Source organism: Metopolophium dirhodum, chromosome 3 (assembly GCF_019925205.1).
Source record: "Metopolophium dirhodum isolate CAU chromosome 3, ASM1992520v1, whole genome shotgun sequence".
Lineage (NCBI taxonomy): Eukaryota > Metazoa > Arthropoda > Insecta > Hemiptera > Aphididae > Metopolophium > Metopolophium dirhodum.
Window position 1 is genome coordinate 13,879,468 of NC_083562.1, and position 25,323 is coordinate 13,904,790.

General features: G+C 29.5%; 3 protein-coding genes across 4 annotated transcripts in view; 1 reads left to right on the top strand and 2 right to left on the bottom strand.

The window, feature by feature from the left end:
• LOC132940545 (cytoplasmic dynein 2 heavy chain 1) overlaps window positions 1-12,354 on the top strand; it is a 32,823-nt gene extending 20,469 nt beyond the window's left edge. For both annotated transcript variants that reach the window (XM_061008263.1, XM_061008264.1), the window contains exons 50-68: window positions 49-492; window positions 608-821; window positions 1,728-1,979; window positions 2,069-2,089; window positions 2,165-2,301; window positions 2,385-2,470; window positions 2,548-2,711; window positions 2,791-2,949; window positions 3,041-3,271; window positions 3,341-3,484; window positions 3,566-3,682; window positions 4,206-4,398; window positions 4,487-5,107; window positions 6,484-6,671; window positions 7,242-7,365; window positions 8,122-8,429; window positions 10,038-10,228; window positions 11,640-11,841; window positions 11,979-12,354. In XM_061008263.1, the coding sequence (XP_060864246.1) occupies window positions 49-492; window positions 608-821; window positions 1,728-1,979; window positions 2,069-2,089; window positions 2,165-2,301; window positions 2,385-2,470; window positions 2,548-2,711; window positions 2,791-2,949; window positions 3,041-3,271; window positions 3,341-3,484; window positions 3,566-3,682; window positions 4,206-4,398; window positions 4,487-5,107; window positions 6,484-6,671; window positions 7,242-7,365; window positions 8,122-8,429; window positions 10,038-10,228; window positions 11,640-11,841; window positions 11,979-12,137 (3,955 nt within the window). In that variant the 3' untranslated portion in view covers window positions 12,138-12,354. The remainder of the gene's footprint in view (window positions 1-48; window positions 493-607; window positions 822-1,727; window positions 1,980-2,068; window positions 2,090-2,164; window positions 2,302-2,384; window positions 2,471-2,547; window positions 2,712-2,790; window positions 2,950-3,040; window positions 3,272-3,340; window positions 3,485-3,565; window positions 3,683-4,205; window positions 4,399-4,486; window positions 5,108-6,483; window positions 6,672-7,241; window positions 7,366-8,121; window positions 8,430-10,037; window positions 10,229-11,639; window positions 11,842-11,978) is intronic.
• Window positions 12,355-12,403: 49 nt separating this feature from the next.
• Window positions 12,404-18,313, bottom strand: LOC132940546 (ubiquitin-conjugating enzyme E2-24 kDa). Its single transcript, XM_061008265.1, has 6 exons — window positions 17,804-18,313; window positions 17,518-17,732; window positions 15,938-15,988; window positions 14,572-14,704; window positions 14,336-14,483; window positions 12,404-13,982 (listed from the first exon to the last, which is right to left on the bottom strand). Exons 2-6 carry the CDS (start codon window positions 17,700-17,702, stop codon window positions 13,885-13,887), a joined length of 615 nt encoding a protein of 204 aa, XP_060864248.1. The 5' UTR covers window positions 17,703-17,732; window positions 17,804-18,313; the 3' UTR covers window positions 12,404-13,884.
• A 1,489-nt stretch (window positions 18,314-19,802) lies between these two features.
• Window positions 19,803-21,749, bottom strand: LOC132940973 (23 kDa integral membrane protein-like). The gene is made up of 5 exons (XM_061008804.1): window positions 21,408-21,749; window positions 21,077-21,265; window positions 20,823-20,999; window positions 20,530-20,742; window positions 19,803-20,450 (listed from the first exon to the last, which is right to left on the bottom strand). The coding sequence occupies exons 1-5, from the start codon at window positions 21,465-21,467 to the stop codon at window positions 20,385-20,387; spliced, it is 705 nt and encodes a 234-aa protein (XP_060864787.1). The 5' UTR covers window positions 21,468-21,749; the 3' UTR covers window positions 19,803-20,384.
• Between the last annotated feature and the right edge of the window lie 3,574 nt (window positions 21,750-25,323).

Genomic DNA, 25,323 nt, shown 5'->3' on the forward strand with positions numbered 1-25,323 from the left:
TAAGGACCACGATTGATGTCGTGAACTGTGATCAAATAAACATTTTAGGAAAAAAGAAATCGATCAAGAGCTAGCGCAAGTCGAACCATTGATTGAAGAGTCTCAGGCAGCCGTGAGCAACATAAAATCGGAAGCTCTGACGGAGATCCGATCACTTCGAGCACCGCCAGAAGTGATAAGGGACATACTGGAGGGAGTGCTCCGGCTTATGGGTATACAGGACACGTCATGGAACAGCATGAAAACGTTCCTGGCAAAGAGGGGCGTCAAGGAGGATATAAGATTTTTCGATGCGCGTAGGATTTCGGAGGCCAACAGGGACTCGGTGGAGAAGCTTTTAAAGTCCAAACGCGATTCGTTCGACTCAAAAAACGCAAAGAGGGCGTCGGCGGCGGCGGCCCCACTGGCTTCGTGGGTAGTAGCCAATGTCGAGTACTCTCACATACTTCACAAAATAAGACCATTGGAAACCGAACACGCTTCGTTGAAATCGTAATTATTTAATTTATATAATAATATTATGTATTTTTGAGTCACGTTTTGCAGTTGGCTCGAAGTTTAAACGTCCATGTACGGTCATGCAAAACGTTTATTTTGTTTGATACAGAAAATTGCAAAAAGCCGAAGAGCAAATAGAACTCTTAAGTGATGGGTTGGACAGTGTCGATAAAAATGTGTCAGAATTAAGAGAGCAGTTAACTGTCAATACTAAAGAGGCGGCAGAAATCGAATTAAACATTAACAAAGAGAAAAAAACAATAGAAGCAGCCCAAAAACTTGTAGAAAAGTTGGATGACGAATTTTCGAGATGGGGCTTACAGGTAGATATTTGTATGAATTATAAAGAATTATACCTACTATAAAATTAAGATTATTAGTAAATACATAAATAAAGCTTGAAATATGCACTATAGTCTATAGTTTTAGTAAATTTGAATATTATATCACCTATGCACATTGTTGTACAAGAAAATACTTAATTATATATTTTTATTATAGATGGTACACGTGCAGGTGTCATTATTTTAGTTTATTATTGTACATCGTCCGAATTAAATTAATATAATTTTATCTAATTTCTATCAAATACTCAAATACTCAAATACTTAATACTTAGTTTCATAATTTATTATGCATGCATAAAATAATATACAAAAGAAAATGTCTTATAAAGTTATAGATATTAAATTTAATATAATTTACTACCTACATAAACCTATAATTTGTATTTGTCTGACTATTAAATGATTAAGAATCATAAACTATTTCAATATAACCGAGAATCAACTGTTTCAATTATTGTATCTATAATAATTATTAATTAGCCTAACAATGTTATTATTTTTATATTTTGTCTCATTATTCACAACGATAAAACAACTTTTCATTTTCTTTACAGACCGTTATCAAATTCCGGAAATTTTTTCACTTTTGAACTTTAAGAATATTATAATCAAACATTTGAGTTTTGACCTTAGATAATTATTATGTACTGATAATTATTGAGTAATACAAACACATTGTTCTATTGCATACTTTATGAAGGCACCTACAAATAAAATACAAAAAAACTTAGTATAATATGATGTAATATATGAAAATATATGAAGAATATTCTTCACACACTTTAATACTATATATATAAATTATGTATAAATATCAGCAAATGTTTAAATACATTAAATTAAAATTCAAAGTAAACTAATAGTTTTAAGTATTTGTCATAGGTAAATGAATTGTCGTTAAGTTTAGAAAACCTGTTGCTGAGCACACTGCTTGCGTCAGCGTTTGTGACATATTTATCGGAATGTTCAGATAGTATTCGCAATGAAAAAATTGAAAAATGGAAATATGAACTAAAATCAAACGAATTTACGTTTTCTAAATTCATGGAATCTGAATGTCAGATACTGCAGTGGATTACTGAAGGTTTGCCATCTGACGAGACATCGCATCAAAATGCCATAATACTAAAACAGGTAAATAATATGCTTACCTACATTAATTACCTATATTTTGTTATTACTTATTTATAATAAAATATTTATTTAAAAACATGTTTTTATAGATTAAGACACTTCAAATTTCGGTAAGTTGATAAAATGTGTTTTTATACTAAGAACTGACTATAATATATACTAATGTGATAATTGTATTCGTATAGGCTAAATTTTACCCGTTGATCATTGACCCTAATAACAACATCATGGAGTGGTTAAAATTAAGATTACCGGTAAATTCAACAGAATTTACGTCATTTGAAAACCCAAAATTATACTCAAGTTTAGAATTAGCTGTTCGGTAAGCGTTATAAATTATATTTGATACATACTTTTACGTATTATCTAATAATAATATAAAAATGCATTACATTTTGTTTTAAGTTTTGGTAAAACGATAGTAATATATAACGTGAGCAAAATAGATCCTATACTCGTGCCAGTATTGAGAAGTGACTTTAAAATTGAAGGTAATTTTATACAATACTCGACGATCGCAATATCGTCATAACTCATTATATACAAACAAATTAATATGTATATTTAGGGAGCAGAAAAATGGTCCAAATTGCAGACCGCCTGGTAGATTATAACGAGAACTTCCAATTATACCTATTCAGCAATACCTCTGACTTAACCTTGTCCTCAGACCAATCAGTACTGTTAACAATTGTTAACTTTACTCTAAATCATATTGGACTCACTGAACAAGTACCTGCCTAATAAATGAACATATTTTTTTAATTATACTAATCATTTTTAATTTTGAAACTTCATTCACTTTCTATAGCTTTTAAGACACGCACTTAAAGTGCAAAATCCTAGATTAGACTCCATGCATTTGGAACTGTTGCACACAGAAGAAGAATTGAAATCGAAACTTCATGTACTACAAGAGAACGTGCTGAAAGACTTGGCTAGCGCACAAGGGAATATACTCGAAAATCAAGTAAAATTATTTTTTTTTAATTTAAAAATCATAGACGTGATGACGTTCTAACATTTTTGTACCTACGGTACCTAATTATGCAATTATTTAGGAACTTCTTAATTCGCTAGACAGTATAAAAACCAACAGCACTGAGATATCAAAATCACTCGATGAGTCGTTAAAAGTGCAGAGCAAATTAGAGTTTGAATGTCAAGTATACAAGCCGTTTTCCAGTTACGCTTCAAAAATATATTTTGCGTTGAAAGATTTGTTTGTCTTCAACCGTTTTTGTCAAATCTCGATGGCAACATTTGTCAAATTGTTTCAGTCTACACTAAAAGTATAATAACTAACTGTAAAACGATTTTAGTTATACGAGAAAATTACTTTTACTGTTTATACGTATTAGGAATCCACCGGAGGTACGAACCAAGAGAAACGACTATTGCACACGGTTTATTACTATGTTTCAAGATCGCTTTTCAAAGATCAACGATTGACATTCGCAACATACTTGTCATATAAATTGAATCCTAAGGAATTTGGTTCTAATGTTAGTATTTATAATTATATTTACGATATTCATAATTGGGTTATTTAACTCTAACCAGATCGATTAATTTGTAAAATACAGGAATGGGAGTTGTTCATAGGAAAAAAAACAACAAATATTGACGAAGGGTTGAATTATAAAGATAATATTCCAAAATGGATTGACGACAACAGAGCTTTTGATGTCTACATGTTAAAAGTAAATATTATTTATAATGTATGTACTAGCACGATAACCCCTGGCTCTCCACCACGCAATATAACATTGGCTTTTTTATAGATAAAGATAATGTTTTGTTAGTAAATTGTATGATATATTAAATGTTTTTAGTTAAATAGTGAATTTTAATTTATATAAAAATTTAAAATAAAACAATATAAGATTAATTTAAAAAAAAAATGTTGTATTATAATATACCTATAATATTTTATATCTATCCATTGTTGATTTATTATTTTTTTTTAAATTGTTATTAATTAATTATTAAATAATATTATTTACATAACTATTTTTTGTACTATCAAATATAATTATTTCATATATTTCCCCCCCCCCTCCTCCCCGTCACTACTTACTACAACCAAAGTCCAGCCACTCAAGGACGGTTTCTAGTTTTACATTATTATATTTTATGATTAGTTAAAATATTATAAAATAACTATTGTATAATTATATCTCTATTTTTAAATTAAAAATAAAATGTACGATAATTTCACATCAGGAATCGGTACCAGAACTTTACGAAAAGCTTCAACTTGATAATCAAAACATTTGGAAGGACTTTGTCGGAACAACAAATTCTAGTATTCCAAATTTAGTAAACGTGTCGAATTTTCAACAAGTTTTAATAACACAAGCACTGAAGCCCGATAGATTGCATAAATCGTTGACAGAATTTTCACTCAATCAACTAAGTACGTTACGACAGATCGTTTTGATTTTAGTATTTTACAATTGAAATTTTTTATAATATTATGTACCTACCTATTATTGTCGTTTTAGAACTAACCGACTTGTCACCGTCTACGTTGAGCCTATCTAAATTGGTCGGAGAAAACACAGAACCGGTGATGATAATAACGTCCATCGGATCTGACCCATCTGACGAGTTGAGGATGTTGGCTAAACAGATGACTCACGAAAATTGTATAGAAATTGCTGTAGGCGAAGACCGGAGGGAAGTCGAGTCACTGCAGGAACTGTGTAAACAGCCGAAATGGGTCGTCTTGAAAAACATACACCTGAGTTCGGAGTCCCTTCTAACGGAGTTGGAAAAACGGTTAAAGTCGTTGGAGAACGTGCACGATAAGTTCGCGGTGTGGATGACCGCAGAGCCTAACGAAAAAATTCAACATTCGTTAGTTGTGTCGTGCGTTAAAGTCGCGTACGAAGCTCCTCACGGCGTCAAGAGGAACATGAGACGGGCCTACGACATCTGGAAGCACGAGCACGTGGTGTGGAAATCTTCGGACGAAATGCGATCTGTTTATGCTTTGGCCTGGTTCCATTCCATAGTGTTGGAACGCAGGACATACATACCTCAGGGGTGGTCGCAATATTACGAGTTCAACGATTCGGATTTAACAGCGACCCTGAAAGTCTTACAGAAATCGATACATCGCGGTAAATACTAACACATTTGACTAATCACGTATCCCCATTGATTACTTTATATATTGATTACTTTGATGTACTTCATGAATGGCATTGTGTACTTTTATAATTGTATGCACCAATAATAGGTAATTGAGTTGTATAGAATATTCAAACGCATGCGCACCATTGCACAACTTTTAACTCGTAAGCGTGACATATTTATTCACAGCATTAAATGATAATAGCTACCAGACTAGAATTTACATTCTTGGCTAATCGCAGACATGCACTCAATCTCCAGTGTACCTAATGAACATCCTATCTGGAAAAATCAACTCATTATTCACACTCTTGTTCTTAGTTAATTTTAAAGTTCCTCAACAACTGTTCGACATTATACCCTTTTACCATTTTACTATCAACCACAAACTATAATATATCAAATTATCAAATGAACTCATAAAGCGTTTTATGTCCATTGCCAATGTGGACTCCTCCTTCACGTTTTAAATTAAATTCTGTATATTATAAAAGTGTAATGTAAGGCACTATCTTGTAAATCTATTTGTTATATAATATTATGTAAATGTGTAGTGTAATTGTAACAAAAGGCTCAGCGAGTTTAATCCTAATGAATAAATAAATATAATACAGTAGAACTTCCATATAACGGTCACCGAAGGGATTGTAAATAATGACCACTATTTAGAGGTGCCCGTCCTACTGCAGAGGTAGGATAACACTCGAGGGGACCAAAAAAATTGACCGTTACATAGAGGTGACCGAAAAGGACCGTTAACGGAAGTTTTACTGTATATATAATATATATTATATATAGTACCTATATACATAGACTAAACTGTACATGCAGTAGTATCATATAAAATATGTCTTGTTCTAAATTATATAAAATAGTAAATTTTGAAAATACTCCTTTTTTAATAAGAATTTCGATTAAAATTAGCTCAGTTATAACTTGGGTATATTACGAAATAACTGGTGCAACATTATAATATTTTTTGCGTTTAGGTATACAGTAATTAATCCTATGTATAATTAATGATTAAAACAAAATATATTTTAATTAAATGTTTTTATTTACATCCTTAAAATACACCATGTCGTGTGAACCCCCCTTTACTCCTCTTTGTATACACAAAATAGACGTTATATTAGAATTATTATTTTATTCTAATAACGTAAAATTACAATTATTTTAAAATGGCAACAATAAAATGAAATTCAATTTTAAGTACCCTCCCCCCACTATATTATCCTTTTTACGAACCAGAAGCGTCTTTCACTAGCCACTGTAGATATAAATAACGTACAAGGTGTACCTACAATATTGAATTTATTTTTATTTTTTAAACCTACGTGTTACTTTTGTTTTAAATTGATAGAGCACAGCTCGACAAGATGGGCATATATTCACGGACTATGTGAAAAGGCTATTTACGGCGGCCGGATCACGAATGTACAAGACATAGCTATTCTCACAACATATTTGCGAAGTGTGTTCACATCGGACAATGTCAATTGGAAGGATGGTATACCTGGAATCGTTGATTTAAATTCTGGTGACGCAAAGGTATATAAATAGTATATGTGAGGCGATGCTGGTACCTGCAGCAGTTAAAACAAAAAATTAATTGATTTAATCAAAAGTTGCATGTATTTATTGATATTTAAAAAAATTAAATGATCCTTAGTAGTGAATTAGCATTATAATATATTTGTTTCTTCACAGCCCATTTTCATTTTCACCACTGTAATTACACTTTCAACTTTCAAGTGGAAATGTCCACACCAATTTTACCGTATGCACATTACAAGGATATCATACAGGCTGGCCGTTAATAATTATTTGTCATTCACACAAAAATATTTACTTTATACCCATACATTATTACATGTCATATACGAATGTATATACAAAAATATTGTATAATATGTATACACAAAAATATTTATCTTCTGTAATTTTAGATTTTTTCATACCATATCATAAAAACTGAAATAATATTCTTTCGAGTAATAAAAGCACACATATTGTGTAAATAATATTTTAGAATTAATTTATAATATTAAAATGTGAAACATGTATACTGGTAAATGTGATGGTAAATTAATAATTATTATTGTTTGTTTCCACGAATAGGATGTCGAGAATGCATTGAGAAGCATCCCGGAGCAAGATACTCCAAAACTGTTAGATTTGCCGGAGAACGTAGACAGGTCATGGCAAAAGAAACAGAGTACCGAAACAATATCACAGTTGCGACGTAAGCAAACATTTTTAAAACTATAAGAGTGGAAATAAATAATTATTATATGATGTTTAAATTAATATTCACATAAACAATTCAATAGCGATGTACTATAATGGCTATAATGGCTTTATCTCAGGCTCACGAGGAGGAATACATTTTTTTTTTAATTATTATTATTATTTACTACCTACTTTAAGATTAAGTAGTGAACCCCGATGTACTTATGTGATTGGCACAATAATGACTATGACACATTGGCACCTATAAAAAAACTATACAGATACATATTATTATAATAATTTAAAATTTACCGTCGTTCACATGAATCCAATAATTGATATAGGTACCTACTTTGTTTTTTTAAGGAAGCCTACATTATGCAACTTTTTTAAATTCTGTCTTACGGAATAATGAACTGTGCTTAAACTTTAAAGACCATAGTTCAATAGTTGTATAATACTTCGCTTTTTCCTCTAATTAAATCAAATATTAACTTAAAAACTACCTACTCGTTTTAAATTTTCGATCAGATATCAAAATCAAAAAAATAAAATAAAATACAAGTAGGTTTATTTATTATTTGCATAAATTCCATAAAAACGAATTCAAACAAACGAGTATTCATATAATAATGTATAATATTAGTCTAAGCATAAAAACGGGGTAGTGATTATAATGCTTATAAAACACCCTGTCTGTATAATACCTACTTGGTTAGTACTACAGTCTACAAATACAATAATATAATGACGTATGTACTGTATAAAGGCGTCAGCATTGGCCGCATCGGAACGAAACTGCACATAAGGGGCGACTGGCATTTGGATGTCCAACCCATTCTGGACCTGTGGAAGGCTTTGAACAGGGGCGTCAACCTATCTGAGTTGCCGACGAGCAAAAGTGGCGACAGTAACCCGCGGCCGGTGGACGCGTTTTTCAGCCAAGAACTTAACTTCGCGGTCCGGCTGATTAGAAACGTGCACAAGACCTTAGCCGCTGTAAACCAGACGATTCGCAGCAACACGAGGCCCTCGACCACAGTGTCAGACACAGTGTTACATCTTATCAGACTACAAGTATGATATAATATCGTCTTGCCCAAAGGGTCGGATCTAAAGGGTAGGAAAATAGTTGGATAGATCCATAGGTGCAAATAGCCAATAGGGGGAATGTACATAGCCCCCCCCCCCACCAAACCATTCCTAAATGTTGTTTCAAGCTTATTCAATATTATTAAAGAAAGGCTTTAACCCTTCCCCCCCCCCAATCTCAAACGCCATTTGCGCCTATGTATAGATCGCTTATAACCTCCCAGTCGGCAGGCACAGTTATTCGTTTTTATAGACTTGGACGACAAAAATTTGTCTTTGATAGACGAACGAGGAAATCCACAAACATATATTGAAAAATGATTGACTTAATAATTAAAACTACAATTGGGTGATAGCTTTGTAAATATAAAACTTTTAAACAAGGCATGGTTTTGTAATTTAATAAACTGGAAATCACCCTGAAAATATCAATAAATAAAATAGGCTATAAATTTAAAACAATAACCAAGGAAGACTTGACGATCTAGGAGAGGCACATGACTACATGAGGTACATAAATTGGGTCACTGGAAATTAAGGAGTTTCCCGATTTCTATCCAAAATAACCCTTATTTAATTTCCCAATTGCGTCCGGAATAATGTATCACCCGAGTACGTTCCAAGGAAAACAGTCATATTTTTTACTTAGCCCGAGTTAATTTAGAGTTAACTATTGTGCACGAGGAGATAAACTAGCTTACACCGCAAATAATATTTGAAAACGGGACGCACTCGGGATATCTCCGTAAATTCAAAATTGTGTCCCATTTTAAATATTTGATGTAAATTGCGGCCCGGGTATATTTCGTATAATTTATAGGTAAATAATTGAGTAAATTGTTAAGATTTGCCGCACATTGTATATTTGTATGAATTATGTTTTCATTTTCGTCTTATAATTATTTTACGTTATTATCTGTACGCATGTCGTGTTTAATTTATAATATCACATTAAATGTAAATTTTTTTACACTTGAAAATTGAGATTATATATTTTTCAAATTATCAACGTTATTTATATTTACAGTGCACTTTATACTGATTTTTTTAGATTTTAGTGCATTTTCAGGATTTATAGTGTTTTTATAGGTTTTTTCAATGCATATGAGAACATTAACTGATAAATATACTTATAAGGAATCTTGTATTACATTTTCAAGCTTTAAGTTAAAATTAAAATATTTATGAAAGAATTTATTGAAAATTTAAACTTTAAACGCTTAAAAAAAAAATTTAAATATGTATTTCGGATACTTATTATCTGCTGTAAGAAAAAATAATTAGGAACGTTGCATCTAGGTATTAAAATTCTAAACTTTTTACTTATAAACAAATATTGTATCATATGCAAAATCATAAGATGTTTAGAAAATTATATTTGGGGAACATTTTAAGTATTTTATGGCTATTTATTTTTGAACTACCTACAAAAAAAAAAATAAGTAACACTGGATCCGTGGCTTGTCAACCTCGCCGGTTATAACTTGTAATACCTACCGTTACGATTCGTAATAAAGACAATAATAATACTAATAAGTAATAATTATGGTGATACTTTATATTATAATATATGCTACTGAATTATTTTTTTAGACGCCCAAAACGTGGATGGACCAATGGAATGGTCCGAATGTTTCGGTAGCGTACGTCAGAACGGTCGTGGCCAGAACAATGTGCGTGAAAAAAATTGGCGTTTCATCTGACAAATTGTCTCAGAAAATCGACCTTGACGAGTTATTTCACCCCAGAACGTTCCTGATCGCGCTAAAACAACAAACAGCCAAGTATGTATATATAATTACCATATAGGCGGAAATTGACTAAATTTTTTGGGGGAATCAAGCTCCCCCCCACCACCATAGGCCATATTGCTTATTACCACAGAATATAAAAATTAGTACTAATTACTAGATTTTGAACTGGGGGGACTTGACCGGCATTTTGGGTGACTAAGTCCTCCCCCCCTATCTGCACCAATGATAATTACAATAGTACAAACTTCAAACTACAAAGTACCTAGGTATATTATAAAATGCAACGTATCGTAAAGATGTGTTTAAAGTTGCTCTGAAGATCTATCGAAATATTCCTGACTTCGATTTTGCGATTAACTGTTAATATTCCGAATTTCAATTTTAGATATTTTTACTATAAAGTGTAATGCGATTATTCAAAACCTCGCGCAAGATCGGATTAGGGGGGGGGGGGCACCGGAGCTCAGCACTTTCTGAAAAATATTTCTTTACGCACATTCCTCCAAAGAAATTTCAAAAATTAAGTAAAAACTAAAAATTGTTCATAATACGAAAAATTAAGAATGAATCAATAAATTGATACCTATTAATCCATAAGCGATAACAATAAGATAAAGTTGGCGAGTTTATAAAAATGAATTGTTACTTGTGACTTGTGTACAATGCACGTCACACGAGTACATGACTATACATAATTTTAAAAAATATGTATAATTAACCATTTAAAATTGTAAAACTTACGTTAGTATGAAATTGTCAAGCTTTTTTACCAAGAGACAAACATTAAACTAAACTATGCTGAAAAATTTAAAATTTAAGTCAATAAATAGCTCAAAAACTTGGCGAAAATTTCAAGTCTTACCGGTTATTTCTTTCAGAATTAGGTACAACTAAAAAAGTAAAACAAAATCGATTTTGTTGAAAAATTATTATGATTTATAAATATCATAAATTAAAACTTAATTCCTATCAGTTTCATTTTTGTTGACAACTAATATTTACGATGCGATGGATGCTTTTACTTCATCTACCTAATCAACCAATGTGCAATGGCAACCATTTACCTATATACAAAAACAAAAATATTCTGCTTATGTCTATTATTCCAATGATAATTTGTAGCCAGTGGCAACCATTTATAAACAAAAGACAATTTTGATTTCCATGTGAGAATGTGGGCACTACATTAAAATGAGAATTTTGGATAATCTTCGATAGCGTACCCCTACATATTGGTACGAAGGCACCATGCAAATTTAAAGTATCTAGTACCTAGTTATAACAGTTATCTAAGTAGTTATCATGGTTTAGGCTCTGCGTTGATCAGTCACTCAGGATACGTTTGATTATATATAAATATATAATACATTTCTCGTATATTTCTTGAGGCGGCTAACTTCAGTAACAAAACTTTAATGAAAATCTTCTATTTTTAATGTAGACAATATGAAATCCCAATGGATAGTCTCATACTTGATTGTTCTCTGTCAACTAATGGATTGAAAGGTTCCAAAATCCACACAACAATATCAAATTTGGTTATAGAAGGGGCTAGGCTTAATCACAACACACTCGTTGAAAATACAGCTGATTCACCATCAGTCACTATCATTGACGACATTAAACTTGCATGGATTCCACAGGTTTGTGAAGAAGTATATAAATAAGATTCCAAAAATATTTGTGCAATCATTTATAGTTTTAACACCATGTGTATTCAACCAAATTTAACAAACTATAGCTGTTTGGTTGATAGAATTATACATTTTTCGTTTTATAGGAACATACAAAGTATACGAAGAATTCTGATTTACCAATAGCGTTATATGAGACACAATTCAGAGATAATTTAATATCGTTGCTACCAATGGGAATACCATTAAATGAACAAAAAAAGTGGATTTTAGCTGGAGTGACGTTATTTCTGAGAACACATTAATTTTAAGAAGTCTACTAATTTAATACTTATATTTTGAAACAAATTTATGAGTTAATTAGATCAAAGTATTTATTTGTATAAATATATTGGTAACATAGATAACAACCTACAATAAGACTATGCAACTGTTAGTTGATACTGCCGTTCAAATTGTTATAATATACTTTAATATTGTATAAGCATCAACTTGAAGAAAATGTAAAATATATTCTTTATCAATTATTTGTTGTACAAGTAGGGTACACAACACAAATACACACAAAATATTCAATTTAATATTTCACAACAATATTTTTTATTCATTATTTACTCTAAATATTACAATATTAATATTAATTTAATTATTAATATATAATATATAACTTATAAATATATAGATATGCTAAAATGTTTGTAAATGTGTAATACATTACACAGTAAATAGTAAATTCAAAATATCCTCATATTCAGACCAACAAGAATGAGATAAATTACACATCAACTTAAATAAGATGACTTTGAATTCCAATAAGTTGGCTAAAAAAATATACATTCAATTTGTATTCAAAGCATTTTTAAAAAAAAGATAAAAATTCTCACCCATTTTTTATTTTTTTACTTTTTTCTCTAAAACAGTTTAAAGTAGTGTACAATTAAAGTTCAATGTTTATACAAAACGTTACTGCGCAACACCATTGTAAACCAGAATTATAACGTATGCATTGAGAATGAAAATAAAGAGTATAAATAGATAGTACTGATCAATCAGTCTGACTTTAAACTTACACTAAACCATTCATAAATATTTGATATAAATTATAAAAATTATACATTGGTAATATGCATGACAGACAAGAATAAGCTATAATACTATATTTCTATATCAACATTTTAATAATAGAAGTTAAATAGCCTAAGGGTATTCAATAAAAACCTTAGAATGTAGTAACATGTAATTCAATATGGAAAACATAATTTTGTATTGCCTAATATTCGATATATTATAAATCATTAATTTAAACAAATATTTTCACTATAATACCCATAGGCTTTATTTAATGTTATTAAATATATTTGAGATACAAATTAAGTTATACAAAACAAATTGATCCATATTTTTAATTTAGTTAAATAATATTTTACATACAAAAATATGTATACTATGTCAATACACATTTACATTAAGTCATTAAGATGAAATTCGTTTACAAAATGTTCATAATTTCGTTAATTAAATATAATTAGCAGTCTAGACTTTAAATACTTAGTTGTGTATAAATAGTACACAACTTGTAACATTGTTATTTATAAAATAAAGTAAAAATTCCAATTTAAAAATGTAACCTTAACTTGTTTGTAAATAACAAATATTTAAAACATGATTGAAGCAAATTCATTAATTATAGAATAAAATCATGTAAAAAAAGCATACATTTTCTATTATAAAACTTAAATAAATAAAACATATTAATTTGAGATTGTGTTATGGATTGTAGCCTAACATGTTGCGCAGTTAAGTCATATATATAAAATTAATTTAACATTTTTAATCTTGTTGATGTTTAAAATAGTACTGTTTCAAGAAAAAAAAAAGAAAAAATGAAAAATGTAGGAACTGACTCATATTCAGGTCTTAAATATGCCAACTATAAAATAATAATGATTAAAATTTTATCATGCTAACACCCATTAATAAAATACGGAATTAGGATTTTTTGCATGTATATTTATATATATATATGTATTTTTAAGTTTCTCCGAGGATCAATCATGTAGCATATCGTTTTGTCCACAGCCTAGCAATTCTGTCATGTTCTTCACGGTTTTGTAGATACTGTGTAGCAATACTACCGACTAGAGGGTCCGCTATATAATAAATAAAAAATGATCTCAATTATTATGAATTAAATATTGCACAAATTATTTATAGCAACTAGATTACAGTGTTAATATATTATTTTTATTTTTTACATTAAATTATTCTTTAAATAATTAATCAATATGGTAAGACATTCAATATTGACCTTTGAAAATATGTCTATCTTAATCTATCTATTAGTTATCCAACTATATTAAATTTGGTTTTCAAATTTATTTTTACAATACTATAAGTAGGTATCTTTTATAGTATAGGTATTCATTGTTAATTTTAATGATATATTACTTTGTTAGTTCTAAAATATAATAAAGAATGATGTATAAATATATTATGTCTTTACCTGGATTACAATCAGTCAATAAGGAACAAATTGATAACAGCACCTTAGAGATGGTTAATGCAGGAGACCAATTGTCTTTAAGTATATCCAAGCAAATTACACCCTGAGAGTTAATATTGCAATGATATATGCGAGTCCTAAATGTTACCTAAAAAATTCATAACAGTTATAATTAGTTTCTCAAAAATTAAAATCATTATTCTAAGTAAAAAAAATAAAAATTGTTTGTTGCATACTTTAGGAGGCTTAAATGGATACTCAGGTGTGAAATGAATGTCTAAGAAGAAAACTCCTCCTTCATACACAGAGCCTGGAGGACCTAAAATTGTGCTGACCCATTCAAATACATTATCTCCTTTTGGTCCAGCACTGAAAAATTAATGAAATACTATACTCTAATTAATCTATCAAAGGAACAAATAAATATAATTTAACATAAAGAATAAATTTAATTTTTATAAAGTTGAGTAAATTATGAATACAGATCAAGGATAGCTAATTTGTGGAAGTCATATTTTTTTGTCCATATTGCTGTCTTTTAGAATTAATTTTTTTCTTCTATAATTGAATTCTAAGCCACTCCACTTTCATAAAATTATCGAAACATAGAATTTTAAACATTTCAAACATAACGACAAACAGCTGTGGTTTAGAAAAAAAATATTTAATTAACTTTAATAGCTGGAATTAATTAGTGTAAATTGTAAGTGTTAATTTTAATTTTTTTTGTAAAATTTCCCTGTTTAAAATAACTATAATCAAAAACCCAATAAGGTACATTAAATAATTTATGTATATAAAAAACAGGCAAGTTGTTCTAGTATATAGCAGAATTCAAATGTATGTGTTAAATTATGTATAATACCCAAACCACAATTCTGAGCAGAAACGAAGTGTCAGTCTCATAATTTTGGTAAATTGTATAATGTATTTTCAACATTTTTTAATTGCTGTAAGTACAACTTGTCACAAATACTAAATTTTTTATTACAATTTTATAATTTTTTTTATCTAGTTTGAAATTTTTTTTAACATTCATATAAAAACACTAGTCTTTAAACAGTTTAAAAAGGCTAGAATATATTTCTGAAAAATGCTATAGGTATTTGTTAAAAATTTCAAATGTCTATAGTAATTAGTAAAACAATAAAATAGCAAAACTCATTTTGTATAAATATTCCCAATTTGCCATAATTTATTTCTTTGTTTCCCTGTTTATTTTGCTTTAGAACATACCAAAGTATCAATAAAATCCTATTTGCTACCGAAAACTACATTTGAAATTGAATATTTAAGCATTTTTAATGGTCGAAGAGGCGATGGATGACACAAAAAAAAATAAAAATCATACATAGGTAATTGTAAAGTAAAATAAATGCATTCATCACTCCGCACAAAATCTAAAGTAAATTTTTTGCTTTTACCAATATATTTATATTGGATTAGTAAATTTACCAATTCAAGTAAGCCATACCTGACACAAATGAAATATAAGTAAATTATATGAAAGGTTCAATTATATTAATAAAAAATAGTATTATTTTTCATTAGGAACATTAATTTTTATCATAAGAACTTATAAAAATAATTTTTTAACTTTACCTGCAATTGGGTGGAGGATCCAATGTAATTTCAGCTAGTTCTTTTTGAATCCTAGAAAATATGAATAGGTACTATGTATTATTTTATCAAGTACAAATTGAATTATATTATATTTAAAATCTGTAAATAACAATGTAGGTAATATCACAATCCAAATCTCTCATAAATATACATTATTCTTCCGGAAGACATACAAACCAAAAATTATGAAATTAGGTACAACTCAATACTCTATACCACTCCAAAAAATCATTATTCTAAAATAAAATATCAACAACACCATCCTTAAATGTGTGTAATATTATGATATCCAATTATATAAATGTAATACTTATACATACATTTTTAATTCATAGTAATAGCTAACTAAAAGAAACTAGAAAAATATTTCAAGATAAAATTGACTAATATACTAGGAAACACAAGTGTCTGAATAAGTTCATATTTATATACTTATTCTTAAGGGTAGTAGACAACTTTTTATCTATGTATTTAAGACAAAAGTTCTAATAAGGAGATTAACAAATAACAATAATAATTAAAATATTTGATGGTGCATTTATTTATTATATACCTATTAATATAAAAAAATTGAGATTTAAAAATTTAAAATTAACTAAAAATAAATAGGTAGGTAGGTTTTTTTGTCCAATCCTAATATTTTATGCTTGTAAAATTATACATTCACGTGTTATTCATTTATTTTATTTGTATTAAACATTAATTATTAAAGTACTTAACTGTTTTGCTTACTTAATATTTATCTATGGGTTATTGAGTGTTGTTGATTATTTTTAAGAATAAATATTACACAAACAATAATAATAACAATAATATTTTTTAAATTGTTAGGTATGACAGTTTTTTTACCAGATTGGTAGGTAGAAAATAATTAAATATAACCTACTTAAATGATACTTTATAACATTCTATACTAATGTTTTAAATGAATAATATAATGCCCGTATGCGTAGACAATTTATGTGACACATACATTGGCTATGCATACGAACATAAGACAGAAATGGTAAGCTGGTACACATAAATGAGCAAATTTTTTTTAACAAAACACAATAGCAGCACAGCAAGATATTTCTTGAGGGAAGGTCTATAATATAGATATATTTCTGTACACCGAAGTTAAAGGACACAATGTCCATTTTTTATGAAATTGAGTTATCTCTATGTCCTTGTTGTACATTTTTTGCTTTATGTAAAGGTATATGGCCAGTTATCATTAGAAACAGAAATAAAACATTGAAAAATAAAACCATGTCCACTTTTTTAGTGGTAAAGAACACCATGAGGACTTATCTCATGTAAAATTACTATTTCGAGACATGGTGTCGTTTAAGACCAGGGTATATATTTATAATAGGCATATTCTTGTCTTGTTCCCACTTAAATTGTTTGATACCTAAATTGTATGACGTTACCTATTATAACTTACAATAATATCGATAAAATGTAACACTTTACATTAATAAATTACTCAATAGGTACAGCTCAAGTGGTGCACTGGTTACGCCACTGAGACAGATAAGTACATGTGTAACAATATTAAGAGAATAAAAACTCACCTCTTAGTCGAAGTGCTAAGAGATTTAGACATCTTTGGATTTGGTTTCACTTCCTTGGTAGTTTCACCACCTATGGATGGCGATGACGGTGGAGTCGCTTGAACGGCTGCAACTGCAGGTAACGTCGCAGTCACACCTCGGCGGCCAGAATTATTAGGACTACGGGGGGTAGGGGTAGTAGACATTATCAACAAGGGCTAGTGGCCACTGGCAACCTGCGGAAACAAGAAAAAGTTGAACATGAAATCAGTAATTTCAACGGTCAATAGTTGTGGCGGTCGCATACCTCGAATACTTGTGGGGGCCAACCTCTAAACTCGGGGAGGGAATGATGTAAATTCGTTCAGTCTTAAGGCATTGGGTACAACTGACAATGGCGGGGCTCTGTCGGAGCAGCCAGCAAGCGGCGTCAGCGTTGGCGGCTAGCAGACAACGACGGACGGACGTGAGTGACGTGCGAGCAATGGATGAAAAAGAGCCTTTGCATGCGGTGGCGGCGTCTTCGGCAAGCGGAAACTGAACGTCGTAGAATAACAGCGGTCGGGCAAACACCTACGAAACGTACCGGGATTGACGGCGCACGGCTATGGTGCGAAATGCGGTCTTTTTTACCCGGGTGCGGCGCGTAAAACGCTCAAAAAGGCCGTGAGACGTTAGCGCACGGCGTTAAAAATGCACGACAGCGGTGGCGGCACGACGGGCGAACAAAGGAAAACACCGAAATAACAATCATGCATCGAGTTTTCGAAAACGATAGTGGTTCCAAAAATGGTGTCTGCGTACCGGCGAATATTACGGTTGTCAGACTCATAAACTCATTGACGGTTCGTGTGCGTGCGTGAGTGCTTATTTTTTTTTTTTAATAACATGTCGTCGTTATCACTAAAATAAACTGAATCGAGCATGCGCGCGCCGTCGTCGTGCCACACCGAAAATAATAACAACAACACGACTAATACCTCAGGCGCTCTACGCTCAACACCAAATATCAATGCTATCCGCCATTCATTCCACTACATTAAAAAAACATTAAGCAGTTAATAGTTATACACCTATACCTACAAACTACTTATTAATTATTAGTGTTATTACTTTAAAGTTTACTGTCCTTGTCAGTGGTTATATCACGACACATAAGAATAAGACATGTCACAAGAAAAAAATTAGACTATAATATATTCTGTAATCTGTAGTTCCACACAAAAGTAAGTGTATAATTTCTAACTCTAAAGTTTCAAAGTTACACCAAGTTTGTCGTTTTTACTTAATCCAACTTACGGTGGATTGAATACAATGTGCCATCCAGTGGTTTTTGATATAGCTATACGCCAGTATAACCTAATTTCACCTTAGAAAAAATTATCAATGCAAAATACGGCGTTATATTGATGTATATTAGTTTGTTCTGTGGATGTAACCCAGTTCAGATTATAATACGCTAGAAACCTTCGCGGGAGTGTACTCAACGACTTCCCAAATCGTTTCGCAATTGGACATACATTCGCTTTTTTATAATGTATAGAAGATTTCAATATATTTTATACTACCTAGCTGTATTACCCTGGGGATAAATGAATCAGAGATACTAATCCACCTAACCGTCCTAACCTAACCGGTGAATAGTTCCTTATACCTACCTAATAAGTAATAGGTAACTTTTGTTTCTTACTTGACTATTAACATGGTAGAACTAAAATATATTAATATAATATGTGGTTATGACTTTCATATTATTTATAGTGGATATTATAGTACCTAAATCATAATTCATTAGTTTGTTCAAAGCAATTTACTTTCAATGATTTTTTATAAAGAAAAAGGCTATTTTAAAAAAATATTGTGAATATTATTGCGTAACACATGTATCCAGTACTTTCAAAAATATAGTAAGTTACTTGAATATTTTATTCCAAATCTAAACCTTTTTCTTCCTATAATTTATTTCACAGAATAATGGCCTACTTCTAAATTAATTGGTGATACAACAGATGACAGTTATAGAATTGATTTTTCATAACAACAAATTTAGAAGAGTAGAATAATTAAAATATTTTTATAGGTATTATCAATATTGTTATACTATGAACTTGTTACATTAGTTACAATAATCTATACATATTATTAAAACGTTATAAGAAAAATAAGAGGATGTAATACAACGAACAAATATTTTTCAACAATATATTTAGTATCTTTAAAATAATATAAAAAAAACTGTCATATTAAAATCATAAGAGTATAATATATTACTATATGAGAACAAGATTTCAATACAAATGGATAATAACTTAACATAATACAATATAGAAGTATAAGTAGTAAGGCTAAGTTTAAAATATTTTTTAAAAAATCGTAAAAAAAGTGTAAAAATTATACCAAATAATATATGAAATAATAAATTATTCCATGAATACTTAATATTGTTTATTTGTATACAATATTACAATTTGATTCATTATTAAATTCAAAATATTAGTTAAAATTGTATATACCATACATGCTCTGATATTATTTGAATAATTGGTTTTAAAGTGTTTGCTTTATGTGTAAAGAACAATTGCAATTAATAATAAATGAAAGTTTAAGTTTTAAATAAACAAGTATGTTTAACAAATTGTATTAAAATTAGTCAATAAATCAATGTAGAAACTGAAAATTATAGATCACTAGATCACTGTAAACACCACCAAACATTAATAATAATTATTAAATATAATATCTAGTGCCTATATCAGATTATCTAAATACATGATCATTTACAAATGAAAGAAATAAAAATATTGGGAGAAATTATATAAACTGGTATTAATAGTACATGTTCTTTATGTAGCTCTATTAACAACTAAAAACTTTAATGATAATTATGTTTAAACTGTTTCATATTCTTTGTGTAAAGAACACTTGCGACAACATGCTAAAAATACAGCAAAAAGCTAAAACAAAAAAAAAAACATTCAAATTGCATGAGTTTATTTTAATATAATATCAAATTACGGTTTTGTTTCAACATACCTGAATTAAAGCAAATCCAATTGCTGTCCATATTATTATTTCACTGTTTTCCTCTAGAATACTTTCAAACTTATTGAAGCAGCCGTCTTTATATGATTCAATGTCTGTACAAAATCCATCTAACGGTATGGCATAGCAACAAGATGTAGGTAGTTTATTGCTATGTGTAACTGGTTCCCAATCTTTTGGTCCATAAATTCCACAACATTCAATCTGAAAACGAGAATTATACAATAAAATATTGATTAAGCTGGGTAAGATTAGACAGAGTTTAATAGGTAAAAAACATTTACGTCTGACTGTATCAAATTCCAAGTTTGTGTGGAGGCTTCATAACCAGTTTTATTGTATGAAGAAATTGTATTGTTCATCTGATTCAACGCATACCCTTTGATTTCACCGCCCATGTAATAAACGAAACCGGATAAAATGAGTTCGCCAATCAAGACAATTGTTAGCAGTATGGAAAACTACAAGAATTGAAATGCATGTTATTTTAGAGCAGAAAATAATATATTAAACAATACAGTTTTAAGAACACGCATACCAGTGTCAAAAGCCATCCAACGTCTCTAAGGACACCGCACAGACCGATGATGGAGATAATTAAAAGTCCGATTCCAATGGCCAAAAGTATTTGAGGTGTGGTGATGAGTTCCGTGCTTATGAAATTCGACCATTTGTACAGTTTGTGATTGATGATGAACGCAATGGACAGAATGCCAACGCTGGAGATCTGAAATTCATGTGGAATATTTTTGATAATACATTAATACGATTCACATCATATAATATGATTCATATAAGAAAAAAGTGAGTAATCACAAGTTCCCTAACCAACATCCCCATAATCATAATGATTGTATCAATATACTTACGAGACACAACAGGTTGAACAAGTACAATATGTACTTGCCCAAAAACGTGCAGATGGACATAATTTTGGCGGTAACGTCGATAGAAACGGAACAACGACAGAAGTGCGATGAGCAAATGACAATATATCAATATTATTCCACGATTACCGTTTGTCTATATTGCGAGATGCGAATATCGTCGTGAATCGTGACCACAACGATATTATAACAAAGACGATGAGTAGTGACAACTTGAGAGTGCGCACAACGATCAACTCAAAGCGAAGCACACTGATCGATAGACCAACTTCCAAAGTTCCAACATAATATTCTAACCAGTAACTACCATGATAGGTACCATAGCACCATTGTTTCGCACTCCCACAGCTGATAACTCCGACTCACGTTATCAGTTATTATCTCATATCTGTGAAATGGTAATTGGTAGCATAATATTATAATATTAGCATCATAAACTAAGAAGAACTTCTTGATTAGCATAATATATTTAATCACGAATTAAGATAGCCACCACTCACCGGTTATTCTGACTATTCTGTGGTTAAGACTTATAAAATATACTTTTTGAAGCAAATTCATTAAAAAAAACTTGCAAAATATTAAAATGTAAAATAAACAAAATAAATGTGTATCATATAACTTCATAACCATAAAAAAATATATGAAACCACATTATATTTAAACAAATATTATAAGTGTAAAAATTAAATAGAATGTAATTCACTGGTTATGTAAATGATTATTAATACTATTAAATTATCATAATGTAACAAATAGAAAAGTGAATAACATCTACAATTGATTAAAACAATAGCAAAGTAAATAATAAAAAAATTGCAAGAAATACAAATCTTGTGATTATACAATATTAAAAAAAATTTCAAAATATTAAAATATAAAATTAACAAAATAAATGTGTATCATATAACTTCATAACCATAAAAAAATCATGTATGAAACCACATTATATTTAAACAAATTATTAGTGTAAAAATTAAATAGAATGTAAATAACTGGTTATGTACATGATTTTATACTTAGCGTAGTTATTAATATAAAAAAGAATTTAACGTTTATGTTATACATTTGTTAAGTAATTAATCTTTCAAATAGGTATAGTGTATATTATGATTGTTATTTATAACGTTTACCTAATACCTATTGTTTTTAAAATTTCATTTAAAATTATAATATAAGTATTAATAAGTATACAGAAATTATTATTAAGAAATTCTGTACACTGTAATAATATATTTAGGATTATTATGAAAATTATTTTCCCGCTTTATCTTTAATTTTAAATGGAGTTTGAACAAGAACGTACTTAATAACCTGTTCAATTTCATTGGCTGCGTTATCAGCATTGTCAAATTTTTTGATTGTAAGGACAGAATCTAAAAGATTAAAATTCTAAAAATTAATTAATTAATACAAAATCAAAATTACTATATTGTTATTTAAGTTTAACTTACCAAAAATAATTTTATTTAGAAGCAATTTCTCAAATGGTCGTTTTTTGTTACCACGACCACTATATTATGAATATTCACATAATATTTCTGGTATAAATAATATAGCCATTATTCTTTTTGCCATAATTTTTATTGACTTTCCTCCCACCGATGATAAACGTTTAATCAATGACAATAAAAATATATAACTTATTTAATAACAGTTCATACACGTATGAAATTCAAAGTTTAGAAAAAACTATTCAAAATATTTAGTTCATTGAAGAATGATTATTCATGGGGCACCAAGTTATCAATTTTAAAGTCAATACAAAATATTCAACTAGAGTTACAGTAATAAAAAAAAAAATTGAAGGGAGGTGTTGGCGCCCGCAGGCAAATCGATTTTAGAAAACAAAAAAAAAATTTAGAAAAAAATTTAGAAAAAAACTATTCAAAATATTAAGTTCATTAAAGAATTATTATTCATGGGGCACCAAGTTATCAATTTTCAAGTCAATACAAAATATTCAATTAGAGTTACAGTACTAAAAAAAAAAATTGAAGGGAGGGGTTGGCGCCCGCAGGCAAATAGATTTTAGAAAACAAAAAAAATATGGAAAAAAATTTACATTAGAAACACACATTACGAAGTTCAAACTAAAATGTCCTTACCAAATCTTAAACAGAAAAAACTAATCAAAATATTTAGTTCATTTAAGAATGATTATTCATGGGGCACCAAGTTATCAATTTTCAAGTCAATACAAAATATTTAACGTATGAATACACATTACATAGTACAAACTAAAATCCCAAAATCTTAAACAGAAAAAACTATTCAAAATATTTAGTTCCTTAAAGAATTCTTCAAAGGGTACCAGATTGACAATGTTTAAATAATTTGGTTAGAGTTAAAAAAAAAAAAAAAATTATAGGGAGGTTTTGGCGCCCGCAGGAAAATAGATTTTACTGTATGAATATTGAATACTCATTACAAAGTACATACTAAAATGCCCAGAATCTAAAACAGCAAAAACTATTCAAAATATTTAGTTCATTGAAGAATGATTATTCATGGGGCACCAAGTTATCAATTTCCAAGTCAATACAAAATATTCAACAAGAGTTACAGTACTAAAAAAAAAAATGAAGGGAGGTGTTGGCGCCCGCAGGCAAATCGATTTTAGAAAACAAAAAAAAAATTTAGAAAAAAATTTAGAAAAAACTATTGAAAATATGTAGTTCATTGAAGAATGATTATTCATGGGGCACCAAGTTATCAATTTTCAAGTCAATACAAAAAAGGTGGATAAGTGGATGTCGATCTGCTGTACAGTAGGTTACAAGTGGGTCACTGTAATGGATGGTGTTAAATTTGAATTCTAAAAAATATTTAGTTCATTAAAAAATGATTATTCATGGGGCACCAAGTTATCAATTTTCAAGTCAATACAAAATATTCAACTAGAGTTACAGTACTAAAAAAAAAAATGAAGGGAGGTGTTGGCGCCCGCAGGCAAATCGATTTTAGAAAACAAAAAAAAAATTTAGAAAAAAATTTAGAAAAAACTATTGAAAATATGTAGTTCATTGAAGAATGATTATTCATGGGGCACCAAGTTATCAATTTTCAAGTCAATACAAAAAAGGTGGATAAGTGGATGTCGATCTGCTGTACAGTAGGTTACAAGTGGGTCACTGTAATGGATGGTGTTAAATTTGAATTCTAAAAAATATTTAGTTCATTAAAAAATGATTATTCATGGGGCACCAAGTTATCAATTTTCAAGTCAATACAAAATATTCAACTAGAGTTACAGTAATAAAAAAAAAAATTGAAGGGAGGTGTTGGCGCCCGCAGGCAAATCGATTTTAGAAAACAAAAAAAAATTTGGAAAAAAATTTAGAAAAAAACTATTCAAAATATTAAGTTCATTAAAGAATTATTATTCATGGGGCACCAAGTTATCAATTTTCAAGTCAATACAAAATATTCAATTAGAGTTACAGTACTAAAAAAAAAAAATTGAAGGGAGGTGTTGGCGCCCGCAGGCAAATCGATTTTAGAAAACAAAAAAAAAAATTTAGAAAAAACTATTCAGAATATGTAGTTCATTGAAGAATGATTATTCATGGGGCACCAAGTTATCAATTTTCAAGTCAATACAAAATATTCAACTAGAGTTACAGTAATAAAAAAAAAAATTGAAGGGAGGTGTTGGCGCCCGCAGGCAAATCGATTTTAGAAAACAAAAAAAAAATTTAGAAAAAAATTTAGAAAAAACTATTGAAAATATGTAGTTCATTGAAGAATGATTATTCATGGGGCACCAAGTTATCAATTTTCAAGTCAATACAAAAAAGGTGGATAAGTGGATGTCGATCTGCTGTACAGTAGGTTACAAGTGGGTCACTGTAATGGATGGTGTTAAATTTGAATTCTAAAAAATATTTAGTTCATT

Excerpts from the sequence above, each read along its gene's own strand:
- LOC132940546 (XM_061008265.1), bottom strand. The coding sequence starts at position 17,702 with ATGTCTACTACCCCTACCCCCCGTAGTCCTAATAATTCTGGCCGCCGA. Across the intron at positions 14,484-14,571 it reads ATCCATTTAAGCCTCCTAAA|GTAACATTTAGGACTCGCAT; the intron begins GTATGCAACAAA and ends TGAATTTTTTAG. Across the intron at positions 13,983-14,335 it reads ATTGACTGATTGTAATCCAG|CGGACCCTCTAGTCGGTAGT; the intron begins GTAAAGACATAA and ends TTTATTATATAG.
- LOC132940973 (XM_061008804.1), bottom strand. The coding sequence starts at position 21,467 with ATGTCCATCTGCACGTTTTTGGGCAAGTACATATTGTACTTGTTCAAC. Across the intron at positions 21,266-21,407 it reads TGTTCAACCTGTTGTGTCTC|ATCTCCAGCGTTGGCATTCT; the intron begins GTAAGTATATTG and ends CATGAATTTCAG. Across the intron at positions 20,743-20,822 it reads GGAATTTGATACAGTCAGAC|ATTGAATGTTGTGGAATTTA; the intron begins GTAAATGTTTTT and ends TCTCGTTTTCAG.